Here is a 15,398-nt window from a genome sequence, read left to right as displayed (position 1 = left end):
GGAAATTCCATTAGTGAACATGTTTGGTGAAGGGGCACTCCGTTAGTAAACAGGTTGAGTGAGCACTCCATTAGTAAACATTTTGTCTGTAAATATGGGTGTGTTCACTGCTTTGTTGAAGATGCTGGGTAAAAGAATGATTACTCTGTGCTTCATTAGTAAGGATTGTGAATGGTAGGCTCTGTATGTAGGGCACGTGCCTGCAGTGTAGTCTACAGCATTTTCTTTCTTTTTTTTAAGAGTAATGTTGATACAAATCTGAAAAGGCTGGCAGTTTTTGTAAACGTGAATGATATCATTAGGCCACACAATAGTTGAGTTATCAAAAGAAGACAAGACAACCATAGTTGACCATACTTGTGCTGGAAGCATAGATGGAATTTGGTCTGGTGCTCTAACTGCTGATCCACCACTGCCCCATTTATCCTACACTAAATAGGTATAACCTCCCAATGGCTAAATGTTTTTAAGAATAAAATGTTAATGTGTAAATGCATTACTATGCTACTGTCTAATCATGAGGTCAGTGCTGTTAAATGTTTTTAAAATGTAGTACAAAAATATAGTTTATCACTGTTATTTCTACCAAGTAAAAAAAATATTTACTTGGACAGGCCTATATGCCATTGTCACTGATCTTTTTTTTTTTTTCTTTTTTTTGATGTTCTGCATTGTTGATATTTAGTTTGGCATAACAAGGCTGATCTGAATGCTGTACAGTGAGTGTACAGTAAGTGTGTGTGGAAATGGCGAATTAAACATTGGGGGAAATGAAATTTTTAGGAAGAGGTTTGGGGTGACCACTTGTTTAGTCAGTGAGTCATGAAAAATTACTCTCGCTCTTTCTATCTCTCTCTCTCTCTCTCTCCCCCTCTCCCCCTCTTTCTCTCTCTCTCACTCATTTTCTATCGCACTCTCTCTTTCTCTCGCTCACTCTCTCTCTGCACACACGTGTATGCGGTCATGAGGGGATTTTAGGTTTGCTCTGGGGAATTTCTTGCCTTACTCCAGCAGAGACATTTCAATTCAGATCACTGGAACCAGGTGTACAGAGCATTCAGCTAAATGTACAAGAGAAGTGTACACATTTAGAGTGGGGTTTGGTGTAAATTTGTGGTTTATTGTAGAAAAATCCAACCAGGTGGTGCCAGCTGTGACTACTACACAGATTTTATTTTACACAGCCATTTTATTTACTACCCAATCCCACCAGTAAATCTACACGTATTCCTAATTTTATTTGAAATGTTGTTAATGGTTAAGTTGCTGCCCATTCTTACAAATGCTTTTTCTTCAGGGACTCTTATTTGCTTTACAACCACCTACTGCATGTACCCCTCTACCATTTTAATGATATGCAGTATTAAAAACCCATTTAACATCTACAAACTAGTAAACATTAGCAGAAGCCATATACATCACAACAGTACGGAAGTGACTTTTCTTTTTAAAGATGTGGTTTCGGTCAGTGTTTTAAGCTAAGCTGAGCTTATTTAACTGCGGTTGTCAGCATACCTCTATCCTTGTTCTCAGTGAATGGAAATTCTTGCGCAGTCACGAGGTCCTGACACATCTCAGCCAAAACTGAATTTAGCCACCAAATGCCAGAATCGCATTTATGGCAAGTGTGGAAAGAGGAAGTGTCCATCATAAACAGAGTGGGACTTCTAAGACTGGTGGTAGTTTCAGTGTTGTTACTTAATGTTGTGAAGATAGCGTTGTGGGTAACATTCTTAGTGTGCGCACAGGAGAATTGGGCTTAGACACAGGGCTCAAGAATTTCACTTGTTTCTGTACTTTCCAATAAAAGCGTTTTTATTACTCATTTTCATGAATTGTACCATTTCACACTTAGCGTTTTACAACTCAGGACTGCCCACAGGTGGAGCTCACAGCTTTTGTTTACAGTGCTAGTTAGCGTTAGCTATCTTGTCTAAATAACTGTAGGTTTCAACCAGATCTCTGGATGATTTCATGTTTCTCAGCCCTGGGGAGAGAGAGCGCCACCGGGATGGGCAGTCTGGGCTCGGCTGGCAGTGTTGATAATGTTTCTCGGCCCCGGGGATGCTCGATTCTGACGTTAAGTGGTTAACTTTACCTTGCACTCAGTGCTATATCTTTATAACTAAGGCTGTATCTCTGAAAACATTTTGTCCTTTTTGAGTTGTAAAATTGACTGGGGGGGGCAGCAGGTAGGCGTTCTCTGCTGCAATGCTGTTAGCCAATCAGAGGTAATATATTTGTATGTATGAATATTCATGAGCAAGAGCCAAAACCTGTCTGTCTTCAGAGACCTCTAATTCAGTGATCTAAAGCAGGGCTAAATAGAAACACCTGAGCACTTAAAATGAATTAAAAAACGATGGAATGATGATAAATATATATTCCGGTGATTCATTATGGGACCTGTTGCAATTTCCACCCATAGCATTACATTTGATGGCCTGACTATGATGACACCTCTTAAGGCTCTAGTACTTTATTAATTCCTGTTGTCCTCCAGCTGTAACTCTGTCATTTACATGTGGTGTTTTCCGTGGAGCTAGTCATGTTGTTTAAAGCCTGCTGTGCACTGATACTCAGGTATTAGCTGATTTAGTTATAAGCAGGAAGGAAAACAAACATCAGGTAGATTAGAATCCCCAGAAATTCCCCAAAACTATCCATGTGTTCTTGGAAGCTGGATCATTTGCCTAAACTCTTCTATCTGTGACAGTCATGCAAAACGGCGGCGTGTGTTTACTTCCCTCAGGAGAGACAGAGATGTTTAGTAAGGCCCTTTAGATATCTGACCAGCCCTTTTAAATATTAAACTTTCAACAAATTCAACAAGTTTCAAAAAGTTTCCTTTTTATGCAAAAAGTAGTCTATAGTCCAAGTCATGTTCAGTGTCTGAAGTTTCCCCTTGACTCCTGACTTGTGGGGGCATTTTGGTTAAATCTTCTACTTGGAAAAAATAAATTCCAGGTCAAATGAATGCAGCATAAAACATGTGCATGATTCAGGCATCAATATACTGCTTACTACTCAGTTTAGCATTGTTTCTTGTTTAATCCAGGTATACTTTTTCCTGTAATAATTGAAAATGATTTGCTGTATACTTTTCATTTTCCTTCTCTCTTTTTGCTAGAGCATGTTTGCTTCTTTAGATTAGCATTGTAGTTACAATGTAAGTGTACCCACAAATTAACAGGTAACATTGTGCTAAATGATTTAGATGATTCACATTAAAATCATTTTAAGGTCCTAAATAAACATGAACAAACAGACAAAATTCAGGATTTAGAAACAAAAACATTTTAACACATAACGAAGTCTATTAGAGATTACTGAACAGTTTGAGGAGAGTGTTAAGAATTAGACACTCAGTTAGCACTATGCTAACATTTGGTGCATTAGCTAGATTAGCCTTATAGCTCTATTGTAAAACAATGCCCTTTATTTCTGACCTATATTTGACTATATTTAAACAGAGGAGGGAAAAGTTTGTTAATTTTCTTTTCCACTTATTTTAGTATGTTGAAATGTGAGTATGGTGTTTAGCAGAGGAAGCTGATGAGTAGTTTAAGGTCACATCCTGTAGGAGAATAGGACAATGACCTAATTTGATGAAATAAAGTTCATATCCTATTCTACAGAACTGATTAAGCAGTGCTATGGAATTAGGCCAGTGTTTCGGTTCTCTATTTCTGTCCATTTTGGTAAATGTGCTGTGATTTGTCAGAGACCAGAGTTTATACCTATTTGTGTGTGTGTTTGTTTAAATATCCACACAGTGAATAGTATATTTCTGAACCACAATGTGAGGTCAGTCTGAAGATAACTGACTTTTTAAAGAACAGTATGTATTTTAATTCTAGAGTCTCTAAAATTAAGAATATTGGAACAGAAATGTTATTTCTTGTTTTCTTTTTATGCTTTCTATTTAGCAGAGTGGACTTGAATAAAATAAATAAATAGGAAATAAAAAAAAATCAGCTTTTATTTACATTTAGTTACAACCTGCCATATTTTGATGGCAAACCACCTAATTTATATGTGAGCAAAGGTATTGTATATAGACAAATTAGTGGTAAATTCTAGTCTGCCCTTTTGATTCTTAGGTGTTTTGACATTGTTTTTGTAAGATCTCTGTAATGCAGTTCTTCTACGAACAAGGGGTTGTTATACTTTTACCCAGGTTGTATGAGATTATCTGCTTGTTTGTGCTGTAGGTCATACTAAGCATTACATTTACAATACATTTTTACATTTGTGTTTCAGGAAGGGTGAAGATGCAGCACACCTCGTGCACAGAGGACCGGATCCAGCATGCTCTGGACCGCTGTCTGGATGGCCTACAAGCATCCAGCACCCTTTCACAGTCCTGGAACAGTGAGTATCACACACACACACACACAACACACAGCAAAAAAGACGTGCATCAAATTTACAGGTGCACAGTAAACAGGCTGAATGTTTTTTAAAGCTGTGAATTGTTTTTTTAGTCTTCTGTTAACACGAAGGTATTTCTGCTGATCTGAGTTACTTGAGCAAGCGTTTGACGTGTTTTTCTCTCACCTCCAGCTCAGCTGTGTGTATAGAGCCTTTGCGAGTGTAAATAGATCTGCAGCTCAGAGAGAGAAGATGATAAAGGAAATGCTTAATTTGACACTTGGTCTCAGAAAGGAAGTCAAATGTTCTCTACATTCTATTTCTATGAAATTCTAGCTTTGGTGATGGATTAGGTTTTTACCAATTTAAGGTTGCTTAGACTGGACTAAATTGTATTATTCCAATGTTAAGTAAGCTTAGCAAGTAAGTTTTTAATTGTAAGTTTTAGTTGGTCATACTTGAAGTCCACTCAGTTTAATTTGAACCACACCTAAGGGATTTAAGGATAAATTTGAAGCACATTCATTTAGATTTGAAGCACAGTTGGTTAGATTTGAAAAGTGGTTGTTTAGAGTTGAATGATGCTTGTTAAGAATTAAAGTGTTCTTGTTTAGTGCTGGCTTTATAGAGCTACAGTGTGCTTCTTTAGGGTTGAAGTGCATTTGGTTGGATTTTAAATATACTTGGCTGAATTTCTAGTATGCTTGTTTCGAATTGAAATGTGTTTGACTAGCTATAAAGTATTGTTGCATAGTTTTGAAGTTCACTTTTCTAGATATAAAGTGTATATAGGCAGATTTGAAGTGCACTTAATTAGATTTTAAGTACTCCCCCACACAGACTGGAATGAGGAACCCCATGTTTAGTTGGTTTACATGTTTGATTTTGTGTTTGATTTTTTGTGTTTGTGTAGCTGGCTGGTGTATGAACCGCTGGAGTCTGGAAGAACTCTTAAGGAGAGATCCTGAAAACTTCCTCATCCTCCTCCAGCAGATCCTCACCAAAGCCAGACAGGTCAGTGCACTCACTCAAATAAGCTTTTGCTACATTAGTGAGGACCATAAATTATATATTTCTTGCTTACAGTGCCCTCTTGTGGCCTCTGTGTGTTAATTTGAGAAGAACAATCTCATATAGTATTAATAGGTATATTGTTTTGTGTGTGTGTAATTGGCAGGTGCAGGAGGAGAATGAGTATGAGTTGGTGGCTCCTTTGGCCATCATGTTTGAGTCAACACTCATACAGGTGAGATTAAAATGTATTTTATTAAATGATTTATTTCTAAGCCTATCATGCCGGCACCCTGACTCTGCCGTACCCAATCACATTGCTGTAATGTCCCCCTAGACTCCACACTGCCCACTGGACAGTGATCTGCTGGCCGAGGCGTGCGAGGTGTTCCATGGGTTTCTGACGTGGCCTGAGCCGTACTCCAACGTGTGCTGCAGTCTTCTCAGCACTATACAGCAGGAGCTTCGTGCACCAGGTAACACATATACACACACACACACACACTCATACACACAGTGCTGTTCAAAAGTGAGTGGTTTTGCAAAGCTTGTTTGAACAGTAAGCTGAACAAGACACAAATAAAAAATAAACAACCTGTTTTCATTTTTCTGTGAGTACAGTATATTAGCATAACCATTCCCAATGCCTTACTGGAGGAAATCCAGTAGTTCCAGTTCCCTTTAAATGCCTAGTATGTGTTTATTCTAATGTTCCTTAGAGTTTTGTAGGCACATTTTATGTGGGTGTATTTTAATGTTATATACGCAATATAAGTTTAACAGGTAGACACACTTATTTACCACTGATTTCATGTTTATTTGGGATTTTCTAATGATATATACATTTTACAGGCAAACACATGCACTGACTACTGACTTTATATTTATTTGGGTGTATTTTAATGTTATACTAAGTTTCACAGGCAAAAGCACTACTATGAGCCATGTTTGGGTGTAGAAGTTGTTATTTCTTGTCCTATATACTGCACTACAAAGGAAGCAAGGAGTTAATTGAGATGAGGATGTGCTGTATATGTTATTGGCTCTATACTGCCACTGAGTGTTTATTTAAATACCCACACTGTATTTATTGGTGCTCAGTTTAGTTAATTCTGGAGAAAACCAGAACATTGATGAAGTTGCTAAAGACATGTTACAAAACCCCAAACTAATGTGACCCTGTGTTCTAACGCCTGTGTGTTTGTGTGTGTGCTTGCCTCAGGGATTTCGTACCACAGGCTGGTGAGAGAGGAACAGGGCCTTGCTGCTGCTGTTCAGAGCAGAAGAACCATGTGAGTGCTTCTGTGTTTCTGTGTTTAAACAGGAAATCCTGCTGTGGCCGTTAAGGCCCGGCCCTCTCTGCGGTCAAAGATGATTCTACTTCCTGTGTCTGTTCTTAGAGTGCGCCTGAGTGTGTCTGTGTATCCAGTTGCTTAGTGTTGACTTTGTTTATTTGTTTGTTTCAGTGTATCTTAAGTGAAGTTTATATATTTAGCAATGTGATTGACACATCAAGCCCGAATGTGTGAACCATATTAGATTTCCGATTGTCAGCTAAATAGTGTCAGCTAAATTGTCAGCTACACAGTAGAGCTGGGTGTTGGTGGGATGATCCAGCATGTCATGGAATTATTAACGCATATACAGCTCTGGAACAAAATAAGAGGCAACTTAAAATTTTACCAAATTAAAACCCTCTGGAATATAATCAAGAGTAAGATGGATGATCACAAGCCAGCGCAAACCAAACCAATTTGTGATTGAAAACCAGAGTTACTCCAACAAATATTGATTTCTGAGCTCTTAAAACTTTATGAATATGAACTTGTTTTCTTTGCATTATTTGAGGCAAATAAATGCTCTAAATGACAATATTTATTTTTTGGAATTTGGGAGAAATGTTGCCTTTAGTTTATAGAATAAAAAATAACGTTCATTTTATTCAAACATATACCTACAAATAGCAAAATCAGAAAAACTGATTTAGAAACTGATGTGGTCTCTTAATTTTTTCCAGAGCTGTATATTATTAATAGTGTCTTCAGACCTAACTTGAAAAATGAATCACCTTAATGACCCTGGAGTATTTTGGAATAATGTTATTTGGGCTGTTGAGTTGAAATAAAATGGAAGAAAGGGGGTCTGTTACACAAGAACATCATACCAGCAGTTAAACATGGTGGTGGTAGTGTGACAGTTGATTTGCAGCTTTAGGGCAAGGGTGAATTGCTGTGATTGTAAGAATTTGCTAACTGTAAAAATAATAATAATAATAAAACATTTTTAAGTATTATAAAATACTGTTTTAAAAAGAAACGTTTGGATGTTCTTTACAGGAGGTAAATAGATACAGGTGTTTTGCTAATCTGTTTATATTCATGATTCAACACAGGGTGTTATTGTTGTTTTAATTTCCTGTGTTTGTTCTATGTGACTTAAAGGAACACCCAGTTCATATATATGTGTGTGTGTGTGTGTGTCTGTGTGTGTTTTCAGTACTGTGATGTTGCTGAACCCAGCGGATGTTCCTGCATCGTTTCTCTCGGTGTTAGAGCAGATGAGTGGAGCTGAGGTTTCACGCAGAGACTCCAGCATCACTCTCATAAAACACGCCTTCCAGTCCACACTCGGCACCAAATACCCACTCCCCTCCATACACACAGCACTGCAGGTACACACGCACCTACACGCGGTCTGCCATTCACATGCACACTGGCCACTTTATTAAAGCCAAACCCCCTTACTCGAACTGGCTATACAGCAGCAGATGAGATACATCCTGTAACTAAAGACTTGGAGAGTGGGGCTGTGAGCAGAGTTGCCAGGTTTGTGTTTTTTTCCCGCCAAATTGAGCTTGTTTAAAAATCCAGTTGTGAGTGAAAATTCAGGGGTGGCGGGGTATGTTTTTTGGGCTACTTTTAAAAATGACCACGGGCACCATAAAACAAAAAAGTGGGTGTTGACTTGGATGCTATGTCAACACGGCACGCAAACGTGTACAAGGCAACGGTATTACTTATAAAAGAACTAATAAAACAGTATGTTACAGTATTGTTAATGACGTAAATATAAATAGCAATACTGATAATACATCCCTTATACACAAAATACTCGTCGTACACTCGTAGTTGTTTTGCCATTAGCTTCAAACGTGTGACACACATAAATTTTGGGCTAGTTTAAGTTTCTGAAGGGCGGGTTTTAGACTGATTTTGGGCTGGATACTTTTGTTGGACCTGGCAACCCTAGCTGTGAGTTTGGGGGTTCTAATAAAGTGGCCAGTAAGTGAAAGCACTAATTAGGGAGTCCAACAAAATTGGCCAGTGAGAGAAAGCACAAGATTGATGTTCCTAATGTATAAGTGTTTAGTAGGGCTTCCAACATTAATGCATTAACACATGCAGTTAATCTTGAAACTTTGACATGTTAATTTGACACAATTTACAGAGCCTGGTGATGCATTAGTAGTTTTATATATAACACAGCAATGCTTACTGAAGGTAGATTAGCTTTTATTTATACTTTATGTCTCTCTCTCACACACACACACAGTGGTCATGCACACCCAAACACCCACAGTTGATGGGAAGATTCCTCTTTTCAAGCTGTTGAGTGTGGAATATGGAGCTACACTAGCCTTTATGTTCTTCATTAAAACTCTCAGTTAAACTTAGTAACTCTTCACATTACGATATTCTAGATTCAAAAGCATCAAAACTACCCTGAGATATTATAATACAGTTAAAAAGGATCTAGTCTGCCAGGTGTAAACCGAACTACACTATTATTTTTATCCCCTTCCCAAAAATACAGTTAAGTAGCAGCATTTAAAAAAATATATCATTTAATCAATTAATCACAGTATTCTTCAGTGATTAATTCGATTTTTTTTCATCAATTGACACCACTAGTATGTAGTATTAAGTGTGAGGTTTCTTTCTGCAGTCTCTTGGTGAAGAGGAGATGGAACAGGCTGTTTTGTTGGTAACGGAGCTGCTGGAGTCAGCATCAGCCATGCCGGATGTGAATGAAGCTCGATCACATGTAGCACAAGGACTGGAGCAGCTTAAAGAAAAACTCAATATCCCAGGATGCGACAGCAAGAAGATGGATGGTAAGCAGCAATTTAACACTTTTGAAGTTGTCAGGACCGATTAAGTTGTGATTGTAAAGTATTTAGTTGGGAACTCAGGAACTAAGTGATTGATATCTGTGTGTTTTTGTTACTAGGGATGTTGCAGATTCTGAGGGTGCCTACAGCAAAATGCTACACAATCCGCTGGGACACTGATAACTTTGGTATGCATCTAAATCCGGGCTCCACCCACCAGCATTGTTTGCATTTCTAAGCGCTGCCACTATGTTTAGGAGATTGCCGGTTCAAATCCTGCTCATGTAGCTTGCAATTGGCTACCGGAGCCCTGAGAGAGCACAATTGGCCTTCCTCTCTCGGTGGGTAGATGTTGCTCTTTCCCCTCATCACTCCAAAAGGTGATGTCTGCAGCACAAGGGGTCTGTGAGCTGATATATGGGAACCGAGTCGCTGCGATTTCCTTCGAGCGTGCTGGCTACTCAGCAATGCTGAGTCCTAATGAGTGGGTTGTGTAATTGGCTGTGTAAATTACGAAGAAAATGGGAGAAAATTTTGAAATAAAAAATGATTATTATTTTAGTATTAGAAATAATCATAATAAAAGATAAAAAAAAAAAATTTTCGAGGGCGACGGTTATGGCAATTCTTTGTTGAATTGGTCATACCAGTTTAACCAGTTTGAGCTCAAAATATAAAGTCTCACTGGTGAAAATGATACTACAGCATCACACACATTCACACACACAGTTAGCTCAGTATATAACTCTTTTTTGCGTTCTCACTCTTCTTATGTCTTGCAGATGTCCTAAATGAGCTTTTGGAATCAGAGCCTGAGCTGGCCTCCATTCAGGCCTCTGAGGTTCCAGCAGAGGAGGACGAAGTTGATGAAGATGTGGATGAAGAGGAGGATCTGGAAGAGATGGAGGAATTCGGGACTCTCAGCTACATGGATCCGCGAGCGTCCATGTTCTCCACAGTGTCGTCTTTGTCCACTGCATCCAAAGACTCAATGTTCTCCACGTATTCTGTGGCTTCCTCTGAGTGTTCTCCACTCTCCACGCTCTCCTCCTCCTCCCAGGCTTCTGGAACTGACAGTGATTTCTGTGAGGAGGCAGAGGAGGACTCTCCGGTTCCTCCAACATCTGGAAAACCCAAGAGTTCCTCTGGGTTTAAGCGCCTGTCCCGTCTGTTCAAGGCAAAAAGCAGCCACTCTCTGTGTCGCGCTAAAAGCCTGGGAAACGCTGAGGCCAAAGACATCTTGCCTTCTGTTCGTTCAAAACGCTCCAACTCTGTCCCCCAGCAGGCCCTGTTGCGCAGCTCTGAGGTGGGGCTCACTGAGAGCCTCCTGATGCAGCAGGCTCTGGGCTGTGTGCGCTACAGGAGAAGGCCCATCCTTAGTAGTGCAGAGACTGAGGAACCTGGAGCTACGTTGCTTAGGGTTCTGGTGTTCGGTGCTGACCACGTGGCCGGCAGGTAAGGTCCAGTTATTAAGAAACTTGGGCTGTGTCCCAGTTGCATACTATCTACTAGTACTATAAGGTATATACTGGTCTTAATTGTGCAGATTTGGCAGGGTAGTGGATGAAATAATGTATTAAGCTGTTTTGAAGTAAAATGAAGTGATGAAGAGTTGCCATGCCAAAATACGTCACTTAAAAATAAATAAATAAAATAATATTCACCATTGTAAATCACACACGTTATGAGGATGGTTTGTGGATATTTTAGTACATTTAACTTTGAAACGTCTACACTACATAATTTAATAACTACTTAATATTAATGATTGGCACACAATTGTCGAATGTTGTTTAGTCTAAAATGCACATCTATACCTGGCAGAGTGGCCCGGGCGTACAGCAGCCTGCGAAGAAAAGAGCGAGACTGCCCGAGACTCAGCAAGGCCTTCAGGCTCCGGTTCTTCTTCGTACCAGTGAGGAGAGATCCGCCAGGAAACGGAGCAGTGACCCAGTTCTCTGCAAGTCCACTTAAAGCTTCACAGGTGAGGAAAAAAAGGAACTTGCAGTACCAATGCACTATATGTACGTTAGCTGCTGTAATCTGTGATTAATGAAAAAAAAAAAAGTATTTTCTTATCTTATTACTCACCGAGCCAGTTTATGAGAAGCCTGGCCTCTTTCTATTTCCTACGATTCTAACAAATAAATTACTAAATGAACAATGGAGGGTGCACCTAAATAAGATATTAATCCTGATCAATGCATTATATATTCTCATACTTGGAATATTCTTATTGTGTGTGTGTGTGTGTGTGTTTGTGTTCTTAGGATGTAAATATGGACGTGCCAGAGCACAGCACTAACGACATTGCAACCCTACTGGGCATGCTGGACCCCTGGTACGAGAGAAACACACTGTGCCTGCTCGACCTGCCACTACATATAGTGTGCAAGGTGAGTCTAGTGCATCCTGTAACTGTCCAATAAGTTCATAATCATAATTCATTTTTTACTATTTTTTACATTTTACTACTTCTATCTATTTTATATAACTATATTTAAAATGTAGCTTTTATATTTATTATATTTTATGTTAATATTTAAAATATTGAAGAAAAGAAAAATCATCAAAGCATAAGTGTGTGCATTTGGACCTTACAGCAAACATCTAAGCCTGAGCCCGAGCTGCTGGAGGACTCAGCAGAAGACGGTTTACCAATCCTAGCCGACCTGCTGCTTTACTACTGCAGGAACGCAACGCGACCGGCACTCGTTCAGCTCTACCAAGCAGAGGTGCACATACAATATATTTACTATACATTTAAAGATATATAAAAAGTAGTTTACTTTTTAAACCAGGTTCTGTAAAATGAGTGAATCATGCCAAGAAGTTAAAGTTTCCAGATTAAGCGCATGTGTTAACATGCTAAAGTTGACAGCACTAATTTATTTGTGTTTATGTGTGTGTGTGCGTGTGTGTTCTGCAGCTGACACTGGCTGGTGGTGAGATAAGGACAGAAGTGTTCGTCCACTCTCTGGAACTCGGACACACGGCAGGAACAAGAGCCATTAAAGCTATGGGTAATTACTAGTTACAACTTGCCATGCATTTAATAACAGACATTTACCCATAATTTTTAAAAGGGTTAAAAAATTTAATGGAAGCTGAGCTCACTTATACACTGCCTGACCAAAACAAAATTGCCAGCAAAAAGATTACTAATAATGTCCGTCTTTAGCTTTGATTGTCGCACACATTCGCTGTAGCATTGTTTCGATAATCCTCTGCAGTGTCACGATTTTTTTTTTAATCCAGTGTTGCATTAATTTTTCAACAAGATCTTGCAGCAGCATTGATGATGGTAGAGTCTGACCACTGCACAAAGCCTTCTCCAGCACATCCCAAAGATTCTCAATAGGGTTAACCTTTGGACTCTGTGGTGGCCAATCCATGTGTAAAAAAATGATGATCTCATCCTCCCTGAACCACTCTTTCACAATTCCAGCCTCATAAATCCTGGCATTGTCATCTTCGAATATGGCTGAGCCATCAGGAAGAATAAATCCATTGATGGAATAGCCTGGTCTATATTCAGTATATTCAGGTAGTCAGCTGACCTCATTCCTTCAGCACATACTGTTGTTGAACCTAGACCTGCAGACCAACTGCAGCAACTCCAGATCATTTGCTTACCTTAGTTAAATCCAGATGGCGCCTTTTTTCTTTTAGGTCAGGCAGTGTATTAAGAAAACCCTCACAAACACATTCTCACAGTGGATTGTCAACTGGCTGCTTCACACTGATGTAAAATATCAGTTTAAAATCCATATAAGCAAAATGTGGTAGTTTCTTTTTATTCAGCACTTTGTTTTTCATTATTTAAATAACTTGATAGTGTGGGACAGTGATATAAGATATATATTTTTTATATATTAATTGATACCAGTTAATTTAGCCAGCACTAACAGCCCTGATTTAAGCAACAATAACAGTGCTGTTCTGTTGCCGCCCTGTGCACTTTCACCCACTGTCACTGACCTGCCACTTTCCCACGAGAAACAGCTCTGAAACTCCTGCAGTCTGTGTCTCTCGTAAACACACACACACACACATATATATATATACAGTGGGAGCTTATCATCTGTGGTTGTCCTGTTTGTAACGTGATCACATCAAACAACCTTGTAGCAAACAGTTCAACCTTTAGCGGCTCAGAGGGAATCAGTAAAGCTCAGAGTGGAGCTCTGACACACAGCTCACAACCCCACACCAGCAAATCATGACCAATAGTGATTGTCGACAGAAAAATGTTTCATAATTTGTAACTTCAGCCAGTGTTTTATTATTATATTTATATAACCTTTACTCACGTTATATGTTAATGATTTACTGCAGTAATATTAGACCTTCACTGACGACCAGCTATGACAGTCATAACTTTGTACACTCTGGTAAACTGTAATATCTGTCAGAATAATATCTAATCATTTAAATACTGTATTGTTTATAATATTGCCAGGGTTGTCCACTGTTGGCCTTAATGTATTTTATTTAATATGGGTTGTTTTTTCTATGTTATTGTAATACTAAAGGTGAGGTGTGTCTTTGTTTTATCCATGATTATGTTTAGATTCTTATTCAGTTGTCTGAGGTTTATATTTAAATCCCAGAAGTGCTAGAACCCATATCTAATTATTGCCATGTTATTCGTAATCATCAAATGTTCATACCAGTTGATATCATTATATGACTGATATAATGGTTGAGATCTAATTCACAGGGACACAGGGAGAGAGGATTTCATCCTGTAATCTATTGTTGACTGAATGTGGGACAAAGCGGAATAATGGTAATAATTGTGTGTGTGTGTGTTGTGTTTTGTTCTGTTAGGTGCTGCGAGTAAGCGATTTGGTATAGATGGAGATCGTGAGGCAGTGCCTCTCTCTCTGGAGGTTGTTTATAACCAGGTAATATTAACCTTAACCACCACATACACCCACACACAGACACATTACACAGTATTTATAAATACACACCTTTATCACTTTATTTTTTCTTTTCTCTTTTCTATCTGTATGTGTGTGTGTGTGTTGTTCAGGTGGTAATCAGTGGTAGGAATCAGAAGACGAGGGCCGAAAAAGTCTGCACGTCAGTAAATCTGATCAAAGCCTGCAGGAACGCAGAGGAGCTAGGTACATCAGCAATAGATTTTTGCGTTTAGAATGTTATTAAATATATATATCACAATACCTTCATTTAGAGTGTTATTAATATATATTTCACCCTAATGAGAGACCATAGCTCCGGCTCAGAGTATATCACAATATCTAAATTTAGAGTAGTAGTAACAGGTACTCATTCTTATGAGAGACTGTAGCTCCACCTATGTATCACAATACCTATATTTAGCCAGTGTGATGTTTAGCACATGTTATTAGTAAGTGATTAGGACTGCCTAGCACTAAATCTAGTGTTAGAAATGCTAAAACATCTATTGGAGTTTTATCTGACATTGTTTTGTTATGTGTTTTGTGTGTTTTTGTGTTCAGACCCTAAAATCGAGTGTCTGCAGCTGACAATGACGGAGGTGCTGAAGAGACAGAACTCTAAATCTAAGAAGAGCTTTAATCAGGTGTGCAGGAAGCAAGAGCCGCGTTGTGGTTTAGACAGTAAAAACAAAACAAACTAAAGCCTCCAAACACACTTTAACACACACTCTTGCTTCGGTGCGGTTAGTTGAGCAGTGCCTAAGAAAACAACCCTGTTTGCCCTCGCTCTGAAGCAACGCGTCGCAGACAGCACAGAAACCTGAGAGAATGTATCAGATGTGTTTTGGTTTAAACTCACTAGCGAGAAAACAAACACCTTTTATCTCAAGGTGTTTCTCACATTCAGTGTGTTTTGGTGTGTTTTGGTGTCATCGAACCGCAAAAGTCAAACTGTACTTTCACTTTGAGTC

The 15,398-nt window shown here is 38.9% G+C and overlaps 1 protein-coding gene across 2 annotated transcripts in view; it reads left to right on the top strand.

Moving 5' to 3' along the window:
• The window catches only part of pik3r5 (phosphoinositide-3-kinase, regulatory subunit 5), a 39,019-nt gene that overhangs the window by 22,527 nt on the left and 1,094 nt on the right, over positions 1 to 15,398 (top strand). For both annotated transcript variants that reach the window (XM_007257141.3, XM_022675201.2), the window contains exons 2-17: positions 4,264 to 4,374; positions 5,288 to 5,388; positions 5,552 to 5,620; positions 5,723 to 5,861; positions 6,608 to 6,677; positions 7,882 to 8,056; positions 9,331 to 9,499; positions 9,616 to 9,684; positions 10,279 to 10,951; positions 11,321 to 11,480; positions 11,767 to 11,892; positions 12,100 to 12,231; positions 12,426 to 12,519; positions 14,330 to 14,406; positions 14,538 to 14,631; positions 14,989 to 15,071. In XM_007257141.3, the coding sequence (XP_007257203.3) occupies positions 4,275 to 4,374; positions 5,288 to 5,388; positions 5,552 to 5,620; positions 5,723 to 5,861; positions 6,608 to 6,677; positions 7,882 to 8,056; positions 9,331 to 9,499; positions 9,616 to 9,684; positions 10,279 to 10,951; positions 11,321 to 11,480; positions 11,767 to 11,892; positions 12,100 to 12,231; positions 12,426 to 12,519; positions 14,330 to 14,406; positions 14,538 to 14,631; positions 14,989 to 15,071 (2,331 nt within the window). In that variant the 5' untranslated portion in view covers positions 4,264 to 4,274. The remainder of the gene's footprint in view (positions 1 to 4,263; positions 4,375 to 5,287; positions 5,389 to 5,551; positions 5,621 to 5,722; positions 5,862 to 6,607; positions 6,678 to 7,881; positions 8,057 to 9,330; positions 9,500 to 9,615; positions 9,685 to 10,278; positions 10,952 to 11,320; positions 11,481 to 11,766; positions 11,893 to 12,099; positions 12,232 to 12,425; positions 12,520 to 14,329; positions 14,407 to 14,537; positions 14,632 to 14,988; positions 15,072 to 15,398) is intronic.

Source organism: Astyanax mexicanus, chromosome 5 (assembly GCF_023375975.1).
Source record: "Astyanax mexicanus isolate ESR-SI-001 chromosome 5, AstMex3_surface, whole genome shotgun sequence".
Taxonomy (NCBI): domain Eukaryota; kingdom Metazoa; phylum Chordata; class Actinopteri; order Characiformes; family Acestrorhamphidae; genus Astyanax; species Astyanax mexicanus.
Note: the sequence above shows the minus strand (reverse complement) of the source record. Positions and strands in the feature narration are given on the sequence as shown.